The sequence below is a fragment of the Diplotaxodon limnothrissa genome, linkage group LG12, assembly GCF_057381915.1.
Source record: "Diplotaxodon limnothrissa isolate DT_005_m linkage group LG12, D_limnothrissa_male_GT1.1, whole genome shotgun sequence".
Taxonomy (NCBI): domain Eukaryota; kingdom Metazoa; phylum Chordata; class Actinopteri; order Cichliformes; family Cichlidae; genus Diplotaxodon; species Diplotaxodon limnothrissa.
Genome location: NC_140607.1, coordinates 11,694,050 through 11,717,080, shown reverse-complemented (window position 1 = coordinate 11,717,080; position 23,031 = coordinate 11,694,050). Strand labels below are relative to the sequence as shown.

At 40.4% G+C, this 23,031-nt stretch overlaps 1 protein-coding gene across 1 annotated transcript in view; it reads left to right on the top strand.

Annotated features, from left to right (window-relative positions):
- Positions 1-678: 678 nt before the first annotated feature.
- LOC146620902 (voltage-dependent N-type calcium channel subunit alpha-1B-like) overlaps positions 679-23,031 on the top strand; it is a 137,568-nt gene continuing 115,215 nt past the window's right edge. The window contains exons 1-3 of the mRNA XM_085367122.1: positions 679-785; positions 898-1,035; positions 13,928-14,129. Coding sequence (XP_085223248.1) covers positions 694-785; positions 898-1,035; positions 13,928-14,129 — 432 coding nt within the window. The 5' untranslated portion in view covers positions 679-693. The remainder of the gene's footprint in view (positions 786-897; positions 1,036-13,927; positions 14,130-23,031) is intronic.

Below are 23,031 nucleotides of genomic sequence, written 5' to 3'. Positions count from 1 at the left end.
GTTTCTACTTGTAGCTCCCTGTGTGTTTTGATAGAGTCTTCTCAGTTTAGATTTTGTAGAGTTTTTGTGTTCAGCAATACAAGCTGCCATTTTGAGTTCAGTCCTGTCTCCAGTGAGTTTGCGTTTGGGTCCAATTCCTGCCAGGAAGGGCTTTTCTTTGTTAATTAATGTCCTTTTATAGTCACCTGTCTGCTGGACATCTCTTAAATGAATCATTAGACTCACCTGTGCTTGAATGCCTGTTAATTCGAATTTTGAAGTCTTAAGCGTGGCTTTTCTCCTAATTGGGGTGTACTCATTTTTGCGACATGGGCTTGAATGAATTTGTTAGGAAAATCACTTTTTTGTGTGCACAAATAAACAAATCTTGTTTGCAATCAATGGCCCACATTTGTGGGAATATTTTGTAGTAGTATCTCATAGAAAGGAAACTAAAGGTTTTCTGACAAACGTAGTGGGGTGTACTCATTTATGCTGAGCACTGTAGCAGTTAATTAGTAGTCATTTTGTAGACAGCTCTAGTTAAGAAAGCAGCATAGTAACAAAACGACCAGCATTAAATCATATTTACAAATTTTGTGTAATCTTCTTCATTTAAAATTTAAAATCTGTTTGTGTCCTCAGGCGGTGTTTGACTGTGTGGTTAACTCTCTGAAGAATGTGCTGAACATCCTCATTGTTTACATCCTCTTCATGTTTATCTTTGCCGTCATCGCAGTTCAGCTCTTCAAGGGGAAATTCTTTTATTGCACTGATGAGTCCAAAGGCCTGGAGAAAGACTGCAAGTTGGTCTAAAAAAAATCCCCACAGCCTCACTTCATATTTCAGAGCTTAAGTAACTAAACTTTCAAATGCTACTTATTGTGTGCCTGTCTCCACTTGCTTTATTTCTTACAGAGGACAATTCCTAGATTATGACAAAGACGAGGTGGCCGCCATGCCCAGAGAGTGGAAAAAGTATGAGTTCCATTATGACAATGTGCTGTGGGCTTTTTTGACCCTCTTCACTGTCTCGACCGGGGAGGGCTGGCCAACGTAAGTACAGCTAGTCTGATTATTAAAATGTATTCAATGAAAAACAGGGCTTGTCCAGGAATGTAGTTCCTTGTTCATAAATGTAGCCTTACATGATTCCAATGAGAAAACTAACTATTTAAAAATGCAAATAAAACTGAAAATAAAAACTTACCAAGACAGAAGTTCATCCAAATATTCAGAAGGCTCTGGTATGATGTTCAAGCCAACAAGCAGAAAACCCAATACATTAATCAGAAAAGATCATAGCATCATAAAGTTCAATTTTATTTATACAGGACCAAATGACACTAACAAACCCTTCAAGGTTTATATTGTAAGGTAAAGATTATGGAAGCTCTTTTCCACCACACAAAAAAAGTATCCATAACTTGAAATTTTGAGTTATTTACTCGAAATTTCGACTTATTAACTCAAAATTTTGAGAAAAGTAATTAAAAAATTTGAGTTGGCTCTGCCAATTAGCAATCTACATGAACGACATTTTGTTGTTACCTGGAAGGATATGGCACAGAGGAATGCCTACTCAAAACCGGATCGCAACAAATTGGCACTTTCTAGAGTATGTTTGCCGATAGTAATGCCATGGGATTCGGCTAATAACACAAGGATTTCATTGTTACGTCCCAGGGGGTCCTTTTGTCCCTCTGTGGGGGGGATACTCCCACTAGGTTTATATCTGGGACTCTTCACCATTTGACCTTAGAACTGAAGAAGCTTCTCGGATGAGAGGTGAAACGTCTTCAAGCAACTTAAAGAAGTCCAGACGCTTTTCTTTGCAAGCTCCTTTGACTACGATGACCTGGATGACTGAGAACCTTCACAGACACATTGTTACGTCCCAGTCTAGGGGTACAGGAACGTAACATAAGAGTTAAAAAAGGAAGTGAACCAGCCCTGGGCCCCAAAACCATACACAGAAAACACAATTTCTTAGTGAACGGTGCTTTATTTTTCTACACTGAAAATGAAGCTCCGGGGTGAACAAAGGCCAAAATAACAAACAAAACAAGCTAAGTCAGGTGAGGAGGTGCTATCTAAAACCCTATGTGAAACAAAAACCAAACAAAAGACAAACGCTACACCTAACTCCCTAACTGAAATAAACAGGAGAAAATAGTACAAGGAAAATAATAAGGCAGCTCACCCCTTCTGTTTCAGTGCTATTTACAATGTGCTATTTACAAGTGAAAACTATTGTACATACTATGTACAAAGCTCAGTAAGTCACGAGAGTCACAAATATCACAAAGTTTGGAGGCCAGGGTCAGGTCTATGCTGCTGTCAGTTGCTGCCCCGAACAACTGCTGGTGAGGGATTTTTAAAGCAACCATGATCAGGGGACCAATCAGCAGCCGTCAGCTTATCCAATCAGGGACCTGCAGGGACTTAAAGACACAGACAGAACAAGAAACAGCCACCAAGAGACATTATGACCAGGGCCGTAATTCAAATTTTTGAGAAAAGTAGTTAAAAAATTCGAGTTAGCTCTGCCAATTAGCAATCTACATGAACGATGTCATTTTGTTGTTACCTGGAAGGATATGGCACAGAGGAATGCCCACTCAAAACCGGATCGCAACAAATTGGTGCTTTCGAGAGTATGTTTGCCGATAGTAATGCCATGTGATTCGGCTAATAACACAAGGATTTCAGCATTTCTGAAGCCACACTGAAAATACTCAGCAATTTGTGCATTAGTATTACAGTACTAAGCTACTGTAATACTAATACAGTAGCTTAGTATTACAGTAGCTAAGCTACTGTAATACTGGTAGCTTAGCCATGTCATTTGTAGCTGAGGGCTTCAGCTTCCGGGTAACAAGGAAATGACATCATTCACGTAGATTACCACGTAGATTACCGATTGGCAGCACTAACTCAAAATTCCGTGTTACTTATCTCAAAATTTCGAGAAAATAACTTGAAATTTCAGAACTAACTGGCACTAAATGGAAGGAGCATATAACCCCAGCCTCTTTACACTGGGTCACTGTTCCTTACAGGATCCAATTTAAACTCTTACTTTTTTGTTTTTAAGGCACTTACCAGCCAAGCCCCTTCTTACCTGTCTGAGCTCCTAATTATTTTTGCTCTAGAGAAAACCATGAGGTCCAGTTCAAAACTCATGTTGTCAATTCCACGGACTACTTCATTCTTGTGGCGACAGAGCCTTCTCTGTGGCAGGTCACAGACTTGTGTTGTGCATGGTGAACCAATACAGGAATTGAGCCATATATTCGGTGTGGGGGAGATTACCCTCTTTATGACCAAGGATGTTGTTAAAAACAGTTGTGAGCAGGAGGTCACACAAACGCACCCCCATGACACACACACACACACACATAGTGCCTTGTCTTTTGTAACCAAGGGGGGTAACCAATGCAACACAAGCACCTCGCACCTTTACGGTGGGAGGTGGTTATTTGTTTTTGTTTTTTTGTTTTTTGCCTGTCCCATTTGGTTCTTTAGCCGTCAGAATTGTTGTCTGAAGACCAACAAGGATACCCAATGGATTTATTTTTCCAAATGGATGATCAGGGCATTGCCGTATTGGTCCATTTGATCGACCTTTGTTTTTATTATTTATTTTATTTTATTTTCAATTGTTACAGAAGGGACAGACATGAGTGAGGGATAGGAAAGGGAGAAAGAAAGAGGAAGGAAAAGAAAAACAGAAGGGGAGAGGGACAGTGAGAAAGGGGAAAAAAATAAAAATAAAAATCTCCTGGATCACCTGTTGAGAGAAAAAGAATAGAAAACAAGCAAAAAAAACAAAACAAAGCAACATACTAAACACAACACCATTGCATTAATCTAGCTAAGTGTAAACAGCAGTAAATACTAAATATTGAATATTGTTGTGCAGTACGCAGGACAGACAGCGCACAATGTGCTTTGAAGTAGCAGCCAAGAAAGGTGTGATTTAAGTCTACGAACAGTGAGCATCCATGTGCACACCAGTGTGGATCAGCGCGCTTGTATTCAAATGGTTTCCCCATGTAATGGTCCACAAGAGGGTGTAGGGAGCCATAGCCCCATCCCCCAGGGCATGAAGCAGGCACGGAGGAGATCCAGGCCCCAGACATCCAGAGGCCCCAGAGTGCGAGAGCTCAAGGAGGACCACTGGAGGGGCATCCGTGCCACCCTCATGGGAAGGGCTGAGGATCCCCAGACGAGGGGTCACCCAGTAGCCACCGAGCAGAAGCTAGAGGGGCCTGCACCGGCCTGCCAGAGTGGACCGAGCCGCAGGCCCAGAGGCCGGAGGCCCGAGGGCCCCCCGCGCCACGGAAGAGGCCTGACCGAGCAACAGGCGCCAGGCCCCGCCAAGTAGCCACCGGGAGTGAGCTGGTACATACCTGAGCGCCCAGCCCCGGACACCAAGAACCACCAATGCACCGACCCCTGTGTTGTGTATTGTAAGAGGACCATCCTGTCCTGTAAAAAAAACTGTGGTGTAGAAGTGAACTTATAGTGAACCTTGCCAAAATGTGAGTGTGCTTAGGCCACAGTGACTTGAGTGAGATGGTTGGACAGGGGCAGATACGACTGGTAAAAGCCAGAGTAGAAATTATTGATCAGTTCCCTCCTCCTACTCCTGCTACTCATCAAATTATATGTCACCACTGATATACTGACCTGTTTTCACCTCTTGTAAATAAAATAGTTTATGCATACCATGAATGGGCTTCCTCTTTTGTTTCAAGCTACTTGTAAAATAATATAGAGAATATAAGAAGCTGCAAAATGGTGCCTAACTCAAAATGAGATGAACCAAACAAAAAACAGCTAAATTTAAAATATCTGACGTTTAAATAATAAATAAATAAAAAATATATCTTATTTGTATAGCACCTTTCTAGACAGAATCACAAAGTGCTGCACTTAAGATAACAAATAATCAAAGGGTAAACCAGACAATATAAAACAGGCAGAAATTTAACCAAAAACAGTTTTAAAAAGGTGAGTTTTGAGTTGTTTTTTAAAAACAACTACCGAGTCCATGGTTCTTAATGTATGAAGGAGAGTTCCACAGTCTCGGGGCCACAGTGGCAAAAGCTCTGTCACCCTTTGTTCTCATCTTAGTCTGTTTTATAGCAAGTAAGCCCTGATCAGATGACCTCAGGGACCTGCTAGGGACATAGGGCTGTAGCAGATCGGCGATGTAGGGTGGTGCCAGTCTAAGGCTCTAAATGTCAAGACTAGGATCTTAAAATGTACTCTAAAGTCAACAGGAAGCCAGTGTAGCTGAAATAGCAATGGTGTCACATGTGAATACTTGGAGGTTTTGTCAACAGCCTAGCTGCAGTGTTTTGCACAACCTGCAGACGATCCAGAAAACCTTTGCTTAGACACATAAACAAAGAGTTACAATAGAGATTGACAGACCACGTGACTTTCGCGCATTGCATTGTGAGTACGAGTGGCAGCAAAATCAAAACACTGCATCAAGCGCTAGCATTTCCAGCACCAGTAATCATTAATTCTGCGGTTTTAATCCCTACTTGCATTTTATTTGCCCCAAAAACAGTTATGTACAAAATGACGGAGAACACGGCAGGTCCGTACAAAGACAGACTTGACGAAAATGCAAAAAAAAAAAGTACGAGGAAAAATCAAAGGAGTGAAAGGGTTAAACCCATACGTGCATACAGAGTGGAGTAAGGACGTTAGCGTGCTGCCCAACTTTTATCACGCACATATTCATTATTAGATGGTCCTAAGTGTGAATGCATACACTCACAAAATGTTTAGCAACTTCAGATCCCTGCAACAAGCCCAGGTCCAGTTTACTTTGGTGATTTGGACTATTCCATTTCACAGCTGTTGTTAATTTTCTTTCCTTTATCTCATGTACAGGCCAACGCAATCTATTTGTCTTTTTAGGTTGTAGTATTACACAACATTTTCAGATCTAATAGAAATAAAATAAGTGTTTCGTAATTCATTCAATTTATTGTCTTTATTTATAACTGGCGATATTGTTTCATTCTATTATAGAATCTTACAAGAAAGAGGCAAAATTGTATTCCATTATGCTTTATTAGCAAATCAATAATGCAAAAAACACCAAAAAACATTGCAAAATAACATACTGGAAAACAGTTATTCATCACTTGATTGCTTCAATACAACCCTTGGACACATACTGTATATACGGGACTTTTTGTGGCTGTTTTGATATCGCTCTCTCTCTCTTAACCAATCAAATCTCGCTGTGGTAGCAGCTTTAAACTTAGTATGACCCAGGTTGATAGAGGGTTCCCAGTCTGGATCGCATTCCAGCATTTAGGCTGGTTTTCCTACAAAACACTACAAATATTAGCACGCAAAGCCACAGTGAACAAAGCAGCATAGCGAAACCAATTCAATTCAAATCAATATAAGGCTTAATTGTAACCTACATCAACAATTATGTTATGATAAATTACGTAATAACTACAACAGAAGACTCTGTGGAAATGCTTGGAGCAGACTTAAATGTGAGCTGGAGTGTTCTGGAATGTTATATTTGGTCTTCGAATAGCTGCAATCCAGGCCATCTGTCTGCTCTTTGTTACATTGGAAACATGGCTTGAACAGTTTCTCTTTCATGACGTAATCTGATAAAAAATCTCTTTACCCGTCAGCTTCCCGTGGCTGTCTTGCGACTGGCTATTGCAGTTAATAATACAACAGCTTCTTGCCATTCTTTGTGTTTCTTTTTATTGCTGTGTGACTGTTTTCATGTGAAAGCCTGCATGCGCTAGTACCGCTTGCCACTCGTACCTACAATCCTTTGCGGTTTTACCCCGGAAATGACGTCACATTTTCAATCTCTATAGTGAGGAAATAAATGCATGTATAGCTATCTCCAGTTTCGAGTGAGATAAAATAGGGCTTAACACATTTCTTAAATGATAAAAACAAGACCAAACCAGAGATTTCACATGCCCATCCAATGTGAGAGTCGAGTCAAAAGTGACACCTAAATTCCTGATAGAGGATTTAACATACCGTATTTTCACGACCATAAGGCGCACTGTGCTAAAAGGCGCAGTCTCAGTTATGTGTGCCCTTACTGTATTTAACACACACATAAGGCGCACTGGACCATAGGGCGCATACAAGTACCGTATGCGTATTTAAAAATAAAGCGGGAGCAAACCTGAATTCGGTACCTTACTCACATTTCTATTGCCGGTAATCGTCATCATCAACAACACACAAGCATACAAGTGTGCATATTTAAAAATAAAGCAGGAGCAAAACTGAGTTTGGTACTCACATTTTTATTACCAATAATCGTCATCATCAACAACACACAAGCATACAAGTGTGCGTATTTAAAAATAAAGCAGGAGCAAAACAAAGTTTGGTACTCACATTTTTATCATCAATCAAACCCATCGAAGTCCTCATCCTCTGTGTCTGAATTGAACAGCTGCGCTAAATCTCCATCAAACATGCCAGGTTCACTGTCTTCACTGTCAGAGTCACTTTCTGTGCCGTGCGGCTCCTCGGAAACGATGCCGGCTTTTGCGAAAGCTCGAACAACAGTGCCAGCAGACATGTTAGCCCAAGCATCTACAATCCATTGGCAAATTGTGGCGTAACTCGCCCGGCGCTGCCTTCCACTCTTAGTGAAACTGCGTGGAAAAAACCACCTGGTCTCCTTTCATACACCTCCCTCAGCCAGTCTTTCATCATTTCCTCATCCATCCACCCCTTTTCATTTGCCTTAATGATGATTTCTGCTGGAAACTTCTCTTTAGGCAAAGTCTTTCGCTTAAAAATCACCATAGGCGGCAGTTTCTGTCCATTAGCATGGCAGCCAAGCACAACAGTAAAAGAAGACTTTTCATACCCCGTTGTGCATATCGCTACCGTGCTGGTCCCCTTCTTCTCCACAGTGTGACTCACCGGGATGTCAAAAGTGAGCGGGACCTCGTCCATGTTTGTGATGTGGCTGGGCTGGATGTTTTTGTCGCCGATGTGTTTGCTGCAGTAGGAGCGGAAGATGGCCAGCTTTTCCTTATAATCCGCTGGAAGTTGCTGCGCTACCGTAGTCCTGGTCCGGATGGAAAAATGGCACCGTTTCATAAAACGAAAGCACCAAGACGGACCTCCTTGGAAATGTTCAATGTTCATCTCTTCAGCTAGTGAAACTGCTTTTAGCCGAATGGTGACTGTCGAAACGCTTCTCCCGCTCGCTCTTTGCTCGATGATCCACCGCTCGAGTCTTTCCTCCAACTCGGGCCACCTCGCCTTATGTCCGCGGAAACTCAGCTGCGTTTTCTTGACCTGCCGGAGCTTGTTTTCCAGCTTCCTCCATTTGCGAACCATCGATTCGTTAATCTTAAATTCTCTCGCCGCTGCTCGATTTCCATGTTCCTCCGCGTAGCTGATGGCCTTCAGTTTAAACTGTGCTTCGTAAGCGTGTCTCTTTGCCATTTTCAGGGTTGTTAAAACAACGATGTCCTGCATAATGCACATACCTGTTCTTTTATACAGGTATGTGCGATTGTCCCGGTATATACGATCAACGCCCACACTTCACCCTTTAACGTTCTCATGGTGTTCTCTACTACGTCCTCCTTACAACACATAGGGCGCACCGCGCTATAGGGCGCGCCGCACTTTTTGAAGAAAATCTAAGACTTTTAAGTGCGCCTTATGGTCGTGAAAATACGGTACACAGAAAGAGGACCAAGGGCTTTCATTATCTGGGATACAAATCTGTCCAGAGCACATATTAGTTTTCCCCTCGTTGAGTTGGAGGAAATTTACAGCCATCCAACGTTTGATGGAATCTAAGCAGTGATTTAAAAGCTGAAGGTTAGATAAATCCTGGGGCTTAAAAGAGATGTACAACTGAATATCATCAGCATAACAGTGATAAGAAATGTCCTCAAAAGAGCCCATTATATGCTGGAGCGGGAGAAGATATATTAAGAACAATAAAGGCCCCAAAACCGAACCCTGAGGGACACCATAAGTAAGGGAGGCAGAGGATAACCTAAAATCAGAGACCACCACAGAAAAAGATCGGTTATGTAGATATGAGGAGAACCACTCCAAGGCAGTATCCGATACACCAACCCAATATTTAAGCCTTTCGAGGAGGATGTGGTGGTCAACAGTGTCAAAAGCCGATATGAGTTCCAACATAAGTGGGACCGAGCATTTTCCTGCATCATTATTCATCAAAATGTCACTTGAGACCCTAAGAAGGGCTGTTTCTGTGGAGTGAGCTCTGCGAAAGCCGGATTGAAACTTATCGCAAATGCTATGTTTGTCCAGAGTTGGTATAAGTTGCTTAGCCACAACCTTTTCTAGAAGCTTAGCAATTAAGGGTAATTTAGAGATAGGTCTGTAGCTGCTCCAAAGAGATGGGTCTAGCTGAGGTTTTGTTTTTTTTAAGTGGGAGAATAGCAGCACTTTTAAAATAAACCGGAACTATACCAGACGCCAGTGAAGAGTTGATTAGCGTGAGCACAGATGGACCAATAATTAGTGACCTGACACTTAAGGGGAATGCTTACATAAGTAATATGCTAAAATAATATAGCAAGTCAATAAGACTTTACAAACCAGGATTAACTTTTGTAAATATTTTCCTAGAAATAATTTTTTTATACATTTCCCAGTGTTATAACACTGTTACATCACAGTCTTTCAACACCAACTGTCTGCCAGTTTTGAGAACCCTTCCCAGGTGCCTTAATGCCCACTCACATCTTCTATCAGGTGATCTCAATAGGTCACATGATAGGGTGAGGCAACGTCTCACAATGGTTTACCTGAAATCTCTGCTAATAATGACCCACACCCTTTTTCACACCTTGGCTCATGTGATGAGCCGTCTGATCAATAGTGGGTCAACAACCCTCTTTAAGGGATAACTCTCACTAGTGTTTAAATACCTGGAACTCTCTACCCTTTTTTAATGAATGGTGGAAATGAAAGTTTCAGAAGTTTCACAGATGAGAGATGAAATGTCTTCAACAAATTTAAAGAACTCCAGTGCTTTTTATTTCATAGATAGTTCTGTGAGTAATTTTCTGTAAAACGATATATAACGCTTGGCCAGGACTTCTTCTCAAAGTCCATTACAGTGGGTAAAATAAGTATTGAACATGCCACTAATTTTATATTATATATATTTCGAAATGTGCTATTGACATGAAATTCTCAAAAGATGTCAGTAACAATCAGAGGTGGAAAGTAGCGAATTACATTTACTTGCGTTACTGTAATTGAGTAGTTTTTTTGTGTATTTGTACTTTTTAAAGTCATTTTTCAAGGCTGTAATTTTACTTTTACTTAAGCGTATTTTTTTTAAAGTATTGTAGTTCGCTACGTTTTCAATCACACCCGTTACTGAGTAAATTAAAAAAACAAAGCAAAAAAACATTGCGCTTCGGAAATACTGCAGGGAATGATGGGTAGTAGAACAACTTGGCACTAAGGTCACATTAAAGATGGAGTCTGACGTCGGTGTCACGGATCTAGTGAAAAAAGAAGCCCCGTCGAATTCTGCTGACCCTGAACTCGAAGAAACGGATGTGAACCCCTGGCCGTATTTAAGGGACCATTTCGGCTTCAAGTGCAAGAAAGGCAACAGCTTTATTATGCAGTGTAAGCTGTGTTTGCCCAGAGAGACCGAGTTAGCAGCTTTTAAAAATTCCACATCAAACCTGCGCAAGCATGTAGAGGTAAGTTAAATACAACTCGTACCATTATGGTAGCAAAAAGGCTGTGTTCAAATTAATCACATTAAGTTAAGACATCTGTGAAGAACACAGATAACGTTGGTTGGTACAGCAACTTGCTGTAATCGGGCACGTTGTTGTCCACGCAACTTACATTTTTTTTACTGGGTTGGTAAATTGCCAAAAGAAAATGTGTTTACCTACGTTTTTCCTGTTTGTTAATAATAATTATTTATTTTAAAAAATAGTTAAATTAAAGACAGAAGCGGCTACTTTCTTACTTAACCCACATATGTTCACACTGCAGGCAAAAGAATAACAGAGTGCTCACTTACCTTAGATTAGTCAAAGACAGCTGACTTCTGTTACTTGTAAATTAGCACTTGCAACCTCCCGTTAACTAGCCTGTTACTGTCCAATAAAAAAAAAAACACGAGGTATATTGGTATATTTTACCAGCGGTAGCTATGTAATGCATTGATGTCTTATTAGGGACGTCAAAAAACTTTCTCTCAAACTTAACACTGGCCTGCCTGCCTCAGCTGCCTTCGAGCATCTCTTTAGCTGTGCTGGACTACTGTTCACTGCAAAGTGAGCAAGGATGAACTCTACTAACTTTGAAAATCAACTGCTCCTCAAAATTAACAGGAAGTTCAGAGAGTAACACTCTAGGATGGATACAAAGGAACTTTAATCTAGAGGTACAGTAGGGCAGGTGCCAAGTTTAAAAAATTAAAAAAACATTTTTAAAGCAGCTGCCGTTCAGTTCAGTACTTGTTCTCTTATTTGACAGTTTAGAACACATTCTCATGTGAAAGAATGATATGGTTTTGTATTGAAAACACTGTGATACCTGACAGTTTGGTTGATTGGTTTGGTGACCATTATCCATTTTCATGTATAGACTTGCAGTTTAACTGCCACGGCACTTTAATTTGTAAAGTTTTTCTTTTCACTAAAAAAAGAACTACTTTGAGATTTATATCCCACTGTCTTTTTTTGCACTACTCAGAAGCGGTTGTCCTCCTGCTGACAGAAAAGTAACTATGTAACTTTTACTCTGAGTACATTTTAAATGAGCTACTTTTTACTTTTACTTGAGTACATTTTTAGACAGGTAATTTTACTTGTACTTGAGTAAAATTTCAGCAAAGTAATGGTACTTTTACTTGAGTAAAATATTTTAGTACTCTTTCTACCTCTGCACGCGTATATAAAACAGGTCCGCGGCTCCGAACCGTAGTAAAGGGACCTCTGGCTAATATGTCGGGTTCCGCGTCGGTCTCATAGCCGAAAACTAGCTTTACTTTATGTCTCGGTCAACTTTGCTAGCGAGAGACAGAGAGAGGCGTTGAAAGGCTGCTCCAATGGAACTTATTTTTTTCGGAGGAAAACACGAAAAAAGTGTACAGCCGAGTCTTAATAGCTTACTTATAACTGGGCTCGTCAGGCACTCTTTTTGGCTGCAGTGGTTATTATTATATTTGCATGCTTCCAGCTCCCGTTTCTGCTCGGTGACAGCTCCCTCCCTCGCTCACAGACACATAACTGGTACGGCAGTCCATTCTCCCTGCAGAAGGGACTACACTGTCCATGAAGCTACATTCTTTATGGCTGTGCCTGTAACACTCTGCCTATTGCCTTCATATTAAATCATTTTTGTGAATAATTTTTAAAAATATTTCTTCACGTCATTATGTGGGCCGCAAGTAGAGGTGACATGGGCTGCGAGATTGAGACACAGGCCTCTTAATGCGTGTTTTGTTTGGGGTGTGGAAACCAAAAATAGAGAGGGCATAGCCGAACATATGAAACAGAAAAATACCGCCGTGTAATCACTTTATTTCAGTAACTGTATTCTAAGTACCACCTTTTTAAACGGTAACTAACGGAATACAGTTACTCATATTTTGTATTTTAAATACGTAACGGCAGTACATTAATTCCGTTACTCCCCAACACTGGCCACAACCAGGTGTTCCCTGCAAGATTTCAAAAAGAGGAGTGAAAAAAAAATATCAGAAAAGTTGTCCAAGAACCATGGACCACTAGTGGAGAGCTAAAGAATGACCTGAAATCAGCAAGTATAATTGTTTTAAAAGAAAAAAAATGCCCTCAACTGCCAAGGCCTGTATGCATGCTCACCAAGCATCACTACATTGCTAAAGAAAACGCATGTTGAAACACAATTAAACTTAGTTGAGCAACATTTAGAAAAGCCTGTGAAAAACTGGGAGCATATATTCTGGTCAGATAAGAACAAAATTGAACTCTTTTGATGCCATAATACACACCATATTTTGAGGTTAAAAGGGAAAGCTTATCACCTCAAACATACAACCCCAAGAGTGAAGTTTAGAAGAAGGAACATCATGGTGTGAGGCCTGTTTTTCATCATAATGCACTGGCACCACTTATTTTAATTGAAGGAAGGATCAATGGAAAAATGTATCAGTGTATCAAGACATTGTTAATAAAAAATCTGCTGCCATCTAACAGGATGACGGGGATGAAATGAGGGTGGATGTTTCAGGAAGGCAATGATCCCAAACACACACTCAAAGAAACTCTCAACTGGTTTCAGAGAAAGAAAATAAAACTGATAGAATCCTGCAGTCAATTACCTAACCTGAATCCAATCTCATCTATGGAAAAGAAAAAGAACCTTAAGGATTTGAAGCCAATGCGTACAACTTGTGCAAAAAGTAGCGGCTTATAGCCCGACAATTACGGTAACTTAATTTAGGGATATCAGTGCCTGATTTCTTTGCATGTGTGAACTGGATAGGTTGTTACCAACTTCTGGTAGTAATTCATGTCAACATCTCATGTCAACAGCAACTTTAGAAATATATATACAGAAGACTGGTGACGTGTTCAGTATTTGTTTTACCCACTGTATATACAGCTTATTTCTCGTAACCTTTTGTTTTCTTTTTGTTTGTTTTTTAGTTTTTTGCAATTTGCCTTTATTGGATAGTGAAAGTGAGGAGAGGGGGAAGACACACAACAATCCCCACTATCCTGCAGTCTGCTCTAGCTAATAGCAAATTTTACTTTGCTTTAACTAAAGAATTGTTTCACTTTGTTCTCTTGGGAAACACACACAGCAACGTTTCCTAGCCTGAGTTATATAGTTTATAATGCTTAGCTTAAAGTGATTGCATGGATATGTTCCTGTACCTTCCTTGCTGCAGTGTTCTGAAGCACTCCGTGGATGCCACCTTTGAAGACCAGGGTCCCAGTCCAGGCTATCGGATAGAAATGTCAATCTTCTACGTGGTCTACTTTGTCGTTTTCCCCTTCTTCTTTGTCAACATCTTTGTTGCTCTAATCATCATCACCTTCCAGGAACAAGGAGACAAGGCCTTGTCTGAGTGCAGCCTAGAAAAAAATGAGGTAAAGAGCTCAGAAGTATTTAGTATTACAATATGTTTATTCATTCATTTATTTGTTCATTTCAGGCACAACAAAATAAATATATAGAACATAAAGTGCACAAAACAAAAAACAAAAATTACCTGAAAAGGAGTGGGACGAAGAAAACTTATTAAATCCCACCCCTATACTCACTCATCAACAAAAAACAATAAGCTTCCCACAGCTACGCCCATCGTTACAACCAAACAAACCATCAACAGCCCCGGGCACATGCAAGCATCTCAACGGCAGCTCGCAAACAACAATCAGAACCATCATAACTAAATACAGAATATATAATAATTATAAATTGCGTTACCACAGGTAACAGGCAATAATAATTACATAGTGACAAATATACATACATACATACATTTATTAAATCTACACACACATGTACATATATGTACATACATACACACACTTTTTTTTTTTTTTTTTGGAATCATACCAGCAATGGTAAGAGAACAGACATTACAGAGCACACTAAAACCATCATTGAGTATACTGTGACCAGACCAACTGTTTGTAGAGGAATTTAAATCTATGAATATTTTTGCATTGTTTCAGTAGTAAACTCAGACTGTTCCAGATATTCACACCACATAGAGACACACAAAAACCTTTACGGGTTGTTCAATTTCTGGGTAGTTTGAATTCCCTGAAGCCTCTCACATTATAAACCCTTTCTCGAATTTCAAATATAATTTGTAAATTTGTAGGTAGAAGTTTATTAAAGGCTTTGTATAAGATTATAGATGTATTGTAATTAACCAGATCCTGGAATTTAAGTAACTTTGCCTGAAGAAAGAGTTTGTGAGTATGATCTAGATAACCAGCCTTGTGAATAATACGCAGTGCTCGTTTCTGTACTGTGACTAATGGATTAGTTGTATTTTTATGTGTTTCCCCACACTTCCACACAATATGTAAGATATGGAAGAACCAGGGTACAGTACAGAGTACGAAGTGCATCTTTATCAAGGTATGGTTTCACTTTGTTCAAAACTGCGAGGCTTCTGGAAATTTTGGGTTTTATGTGTCTGACGTGTGGTTTCCATGAAATTTTGTTATCAATTATGACTCCCATAAATTTGTTTTCACTCACATTATCAATGGGTACACCTTCAATGATAATTGGTAATTCAATATTATATTTTAAATTACCGAAATCATTGCTTTAGCTTTATTTATATTTAATGATAATTTATTTATATCCATCCATTTTTTAAATTAATTTTAGCTCCCTGTTTACGGTCATTATAAGATCAGTGTAATCATCGCTACTGAAAAATATGTTGGTGTCATCTGCGAACAGTATGAGTTTAAGTACTTGAGAAACATCAAAAATATCATTTATGTATACATTGAAAAGTTTTGGTCCCAACACTGACCCTTGGGGAACACCACATGTAATACCAAGTTTCTCTGAGTGGTAATGCTATAATTCAGAAGATATTTTTGTTATTTAAGTGATTTTTTTGTTTTGAAGACTTGGGTCTTGCCATCTGAAATCAGCACAAAAACCAAACTAACCAAAGTTTGGGTATGTATTGATCATTTTAGCCTCAATTTTTTATGCATTTTTTTTTTAAAAAGGATTCCACCCACTTTCATGCTTTTTTTGTTGTTGTTGCTGTTTTTTAAACAAAAGACAATGTTAGAACATGATCATCTCAAAAACTATTAAAAAGGTTGAAATTTTCACTGATCTTTATTTCCATCAAAATGAATCAGTATTTGTGATAGAGGCATCAAAAACTGTCTGAACATTTAAAATATAAAAAAAAAATCAAGCAATCCCGTAAAATCCCCATGTGTGATAACACATAAATAATAAAACTACACGTTGTGAAGGAGAACTAATGATAACTTCTGGATGTTATCTAATATCATTTAAAAATAAATTTAAAAAATGTGTCAAGTTTATTTCTATAACATATTTAAAAACAACAGCTGGGCCCTGTTTCAGGAAGCCGGTTTGGAAAACTCAGAGTGAAAAACGACACTCACGGTTGAGTAACCCCGAACTGTCCAACTCGGAATATTCCGTTTCAGAAAGGCTGATAACAATTAGTTCAGTCAACGCGGAGTTGCTTTAACCCCAAGTGAAGCGCGCGGACGAGGATACATAAAGCCCTGATAAGCGGAGCACAGATTAAGCGAGTCACCATGGAGACGGAGGGAAAGAAGGTATGTATTTCACAGCGCTTGAGGCCGAAATTCTGATGGCAGCATATGCCGATAACATGCAAATTCCGCGGAAAAAAGTAACACAGCCACAGCTGCAAAAGCATGCATGGCAAAACATAGCCGACAGAGTCAATGCGTGAGTGTTAATTTAAACATTGATCGAGGGATTTCCACCCATTTAACACGTTATTTTATCATATGTTATTTTATTTGTTATTTTATACATTTTATTTTGTGACGTGATGTGATGTGAGCGCAGGTGCAACCCAACAGGCCCCAAACGTGCCTGGCAGCAAGTAAAAATGAAATATAAAAATATAGTCCAAACAGGTAAGGTGTAATTGTATTATGAGCCATAGTGCTTGGTCTGTTTGTCCCATGTAAATCAATTGCAGTTAGAGGCTACATTAATTTTCTTTCTGTAAGCACTTATTGAAATTATCTGAGCACATTACAAGTACATATTTGCTTACTCTGTATGCTCAAATGTGGCCCGTTATAGCCAACAGAAAAAAGCGGAGGCCCGAAAAACAGGTGGGGGTCCTCCACCACCACCACTCACAGAGGCTGAGCAGTTGGCCCTCAGCCAAAACAGTGGGCGCCCTGTGGCTGAAGGCATCTCTGCGGGGACATCCTCTGAGTCAATAACCCCGCAAGACACAAGTGCCTACATAAGGGGTAAATTCAAAATAATACATGATGTGCATACATCCTTTCTTCACAGTCACCTTTGCAGTGCTACTCATTCATTTGATAAACTCTTTACCATAATGGATTATTTTGTAGTGAAGTTATTTTCCGACTGATTTTGCCTTCCCTCAGCCTTGGTTGTCTTTGAGAGCATAATGACAATGAAGTGTAAGGTGCTTGGTATGTTTGTTAATTGCCATTTGGTCCCTTGTAAGTTATAAGTGACCTGTATAAACCTCATATTCTATCAGTTGATGGTGGTGGTGTACTGCATCTGGTGCAGCCTCCTGTTGAGCCAGACCAACATGCAGTTGTGAGTAATACTCCACAGATTATATGAGTTTACAGTAGAACAGCAATGTTGTCTATTTCTTTACTACAGGAAAATAATGAAGAAACATTGACAGCTGTTACAGAGGAGGAAGCAACAGAGACACTTTATGAGGTTTACATCTTTTAATACTTTGTGTACAGGAAATACAGGCGACCAATAAAGCCAGTTGAACAAAAAATCTGTTTATTCTTCTTTCAACATGTTGAGGTGATGGGTCAAAAGAAATGATTGTGACATATGGTGTCTCTGACTGCTCTTCCATCTTGTATGTCCGTGGGAGGGTCAGGATGTTCATGGTTTGGATCACTGCTGATGTTTGGTTCAGAAGGACAGTGTTCTCCTCTAATTGTGGCAATGTTGTGAAGAATCACACATGCCACAATAATGTCACATGCCCTTTCTGGGGTGACCCTGAGTCTTTGCAGGCACTGGAACCGGGCCTTAAGCATTCCGATAGTCATTTCAATTCTGGCTCTTGTCCTGCAATTAGCCAGATTATATCGCTGCTGTGGGCCCGGTTCAGGGTCAGGGTAAGGGGTAAGCAAATAGGGTAAACATGGATACCCCCTATCACCAAGCAAGTAGCCAGTGAACTCTCCTAAGACAGAAGGATACACTTCAGTTCAAATGTCCCTGAAGCAATTGGTCTTTATATATTTTAAAGTATTCTCAACTCACCATGTCCAAATTTTGTGCTCAGTGTACATTCACGGAATATTTGTGAGTCATGGACAGAGCCTGGCCACTTGGCTTCCACATTTGTGATAATGTTGGCAGCATCACATATGATCTTCACAGTGCAGAGAACACAAATTAGCATCCATTACTATAATGAAATAATTTGTTAGTTTGACATGCTACAGGGAACTATGTACCTGTACATTAATGCTGTGGAAAGACTTCCTGTTCACATAGTCTCCTTCATTTACTGAAGGAGCAATGATTGGAATGTGAGTGCCATCTGTACAGCCAATCACGCCTGGGAACCCTGAAAATAAATGTGCAATTTAAGTAGTAGTCCAAGTATCACCACATCATACATTAAGTTTTGGTCATCCTGATACCTGCAATTTTGTGGCATCCCTCTTTGATAAATCTTGTGGGTCTGTGACCGGGGAACACCACAGACGAGTACAGGAGACGTTTCAGTGCAACTGTAACATTCCTGACTGCCCGACAGACGGTAGCCTTGGAAACGTGCTCAGCGTCACCAATATTATACAGAAAGCTCCCGTTTGCAAGAAACCGAAGTGCAATACAAATAATATGCAATGAACTGAGAGCATGTCCGCGATGTGTCACATGCGTACTATATGGCCTGAGGATGTTATCCAAATAAATTATAGATTGTGCTGAGAAACGGTAACGTTCGCACAGAAAATCATCAGGAAATGATAAAATGTCCAAACGCGCTCTGATCACTCTCTCCCGGCGGAGAGCTCTGCGGAGAATTTGGGCTTCACGATCTACTGGCTCTTCAAGGAAGTGGCACGCCATGTCCGACTGGGCCCTGTTTCAGGAAGCCGGTTTAGTGGAAAAACTGACTAAGTATACCCTGAGTTAACAAAAACTCTGGGTTTTCGGTTTCACAAAGCGAGTTCAGATGAAGCCTCAGTGAGTCACTATGACGACACACTCCGTGAAGCTAACCTGCCCCCTAGCAGGTTTACTACAACTAACCCTGACTGTCTCCGCCCCTTTGTCGGAAACCTGACAGTAGGAAGTGTCGGACATGGCGTGCCACTTCCTTGAAGAGCCAGTAGATCGTGAAGCCCAAATTCTCCGCAGAGCTCACCGCCGGGAGAGAGTGATCAGAGCGCGTTTGGACATTTTGTCATTTCCTGATGATTTTCTGTGCGAACGTTACCGTTTCTCAGCACAATCTCTAAGTTATTTGGATAACATCCTCAGGCCATATATTACGCATGTGACACATCGCGGACATGCTCTCAGTTCATTACATATTATTTGTATTGCACTTCGGTTTTTTGCAAACGGGAGCTTTCTGTATAATATTGGTGACGCTGAGCACGTTTCCAAGGCTACCGTCAGGAATGTTACAGTTGCACTGAAACGTCTCCTGTACTCGTCTGTGGTGTTCCCCGGTCATAGACCCACAAGATTTATCAAAGAGGGATGCCACAAAATTGCAGGTATCAGGATGACCAAAACTTAATTCATGATGTGGTGATACTTGGACTACTACTTAAATTGTACATTTATTTTCACGGTTCCCAGGCGTGATTGGCTGTACAGATGGCACTCACATTCCAATCATTGCTCCTTCAGTAAATGAAGGAGACTATGTGAACAGGAAGTCTTTCCACAGCATTAATGTACAGGTACATAGTTCCCTGTAGCATGTCAAACTAACAAATTATTTCATTATAGTAATGGATGCTAATTTGTGTTCTCTGCACTGTGAAGATCATATATGATGCTGCCAACATTATCACAAATGTGGAAGCCAAGTGGCCAGGCTCTGTCCATGACTCACAAATATTCCGTGAATGTACACTGAGCACAAAATTTGGACATGGTGAGTTGAGAATACTTTAAAATATATAAAGACCAATTGCTTCAGGGACATTTGAACTGAAGTGTATCCTTCTGTCTTAGGAGAGTTCACTGGCTACTTGCTTGGTGATAGGGGGTATCCATGTTTACCCTATTTGCTTACCCCTTACCCTGACCCTGAACCGGGCCCACAGCAGCGATATAATCTGGCTAATTGCAGGACAAGAGCCAGAATTGAAATGACTATCGGAATGCTTAAGGCCCGGTTCCAGTGCCTGCAAAGACTCAGGGTCACCCCAGAAAGGGCATGTGACATTATTGTGGCATGTGTGATTCTTCACAACATTGCCACAATTAGAGGAGAACACTGTCCTTCTGAACCAAACATCAGCAGTGATCCAAACCATGAACATCCTGACCCTCCCACGGACATACAAGATGGAAGCGCAGTCAGAGACACCATATGTCACAATCATTTCTTTTGACCCATCACCTCAACATGTTGAAAGAAGAATAAACAGATTTTTTGTTCAACTGGCTTTATTGGTCGCCTGTATTTCCTGTACACAAAGTATTAAAAGATGTAAACCTCATAAAGTGTCTCTGTTGCTTCCTCCTCTGTAACAGCTGTCAATGTTTCTTCATTATTTTCCTGTAGTAAAGAAATAAACAACATTGCTGTTCTACTGTAAACTCATATAATCTGTGGAGTATTACTCACAACTGCATGTTGGTCTGGCTCAACAGGAGGCTGCACCAGATGCAGTACACCACCACCATCAACTGATAGAATATGAGGTTTATACAGGTCACTTATAACTTACAAGGGACCAAATGGCAATTAACAAACATACCAAGCACCTTACACTTCATTGTCATTATGCTCTCAAAGACAACCAAGACTGAGGGAAGGCAAAATCAGTCGGAAAATAACTTCACTACAAAATAATTCATTATGGTAAAGAGTTTATCAAATGAATGAGTAGCACTGCAAAGGTGACTGTGAAGACAGGATGTATGCACATCATGTATTATTTTGAATTTACCCCTTATGTAGGCACTTGTGTCTTGCGAGGTTATTGACTCAGAGGATGTCCCCGCAGAGATGCCTTCGGCCACAGGGCGCCCACTGTTTTGGCTGAGGGCCAACTGCTCAGCCTCTGTGAGTGGTGGTGGTGGAGGACCCCCACCTGTTTTTCGGGCCTCCGCTTTTTTTCTGTTGGCTATAACGGGCCACATTTGAGCATACAGAGTAAGCAAATATGTACTTGTAATGTGCTCAGATAATTTCAATAAGTGCTTACAGAAAGAAAATTAATGTAGCCTCTAACTGCAATTGATTTACATGGGACAAACAGACCAAGCACTATGGCTCATAATACAATTACACCTTACCTGTTTGGACTATATTTTTATATTTCATTTTTACTTGCTGCCAGGCACGTTTGGGGCCTGTTGGGTTGCACCTGCGCTCACATCACGTCACAAAATAAAATGTATAAAATAACAAATAAAATAACATATGATAAAATAACGTGTTAAATGGGTGGAAATCCCTAGATCAATGTTTATATTAACACTCACGCATTGACTCTGTCGGCTATGTTTTGCCATGCATGCTCCCTTTCTTTTGCAGCTGTGGCTGTGTTACTTTTTTCCGCGGAATTTGCATGTTATCGGCATATGCTGCCATCAGAATTTCGGCCTCAAGCGCTGTGAAATACATTGACCGCGCCTTCTTTCCCTCCGTCTCCATGGTGACTCGCTTAATCTGTGCTCCGCTTATCAGGGCTTTATGTATCCTCGTCCGCGCGCTTCACTTGGGGTTAAAGCAACTCCGCGTTGACTGAACTAATTGTTATCAGCCTTTCTGAAACCGAATATTCCGAGTTGGACAGTTCGGGGTTACTCAACCCTGCGTATCGTTTTTCACTCTGAGTTTTCTAAACCGGCTTCCTGAAACAGGGCCCTGGTGACCAAAGTGCTGTGTGTCAAACATAATCAAATAACAAGGCATAGGACAGAGTGCCCAATGTGACAGATAGTTAGGGATGGGAATATGGGGGTTATACGGTCTTGCTCGTGTGTACCAGTCAATAAGCAGTGGAGCATATAAATTAAAAAAAAAAGACTGGGGGACCCCCATGCGTGGTTTTTTTGTATTGTTTTTGTTTTGTTTTTTTCAGGAAAATGTATCCCCAGCCTAACCGGAAAACAAATCTCACTACTATACTAAAAAAGTAAAAAATATCAGTAGATAGTCTAACCCGCAGAGAACAACATTTTGGAGTTTACAGATGGTACATCTGTTATAAGTGAGAAAACAATGTTCTTAAATATATGCATATTTTTCATTTTTAAAACCTACTCTATCCACCTACCATTTTCACACCTACTGCCACGGAGGAGTCTGATAATTCAGATTAAGGTTAAAATATACAAAGATGTATTACAAATACAATCAGCATACTGATCCCCTCTTGCCAGTTGTGGAATTAGGGTTAAAGTTGGGTCACGAGGTCAGGGCGTTAGGGATTCTGTTTAGGAGTTAGGGACAGCATCTTATCTCACTCCTGATCATGCCATTGTCATGCATTGTGCTGTGGCAGGCAGAATGTGGACCCAAATGCAGGTTTCAACACACACAGGGATAACTCAAAGAGGCAGCTTTATTTGCTGTGAACATCCATGCAAAGAAAACACAAAACATAACCTAAACAGGAAACTAAAACTAGGGAGCTAGAAAAACAAGAAACTGGGGCGGGGAGTTACCTAGGACCACTCAGGAAAGACCACAGGAGAGACACACAGTTAAATGACGATACCAACGCGACAACGGACAGAGAAAAACACAGGCAGAGAAAAACACAGGGCTAAATACACAAGGGAGTAACGAGAAAAGTAGAAACACAGGAGGAATACAGCTGGGAAAGATCCAATGTAACAAGATGGGGAGGAAGCAAAACTTAATACACTAACATAGGACATAAGACTATCAAAGTAAAACAGGAAACAGGAGACAGGCACAGAAGGATGGACTTGTAAATGAACAACATAGCTATATTGAAAAAATAACTTTCTGTGTTATATCTAGAATGATTAATATATGTATAAATTTGGCTTGTGTTGGTTGACTGACCTAAATAA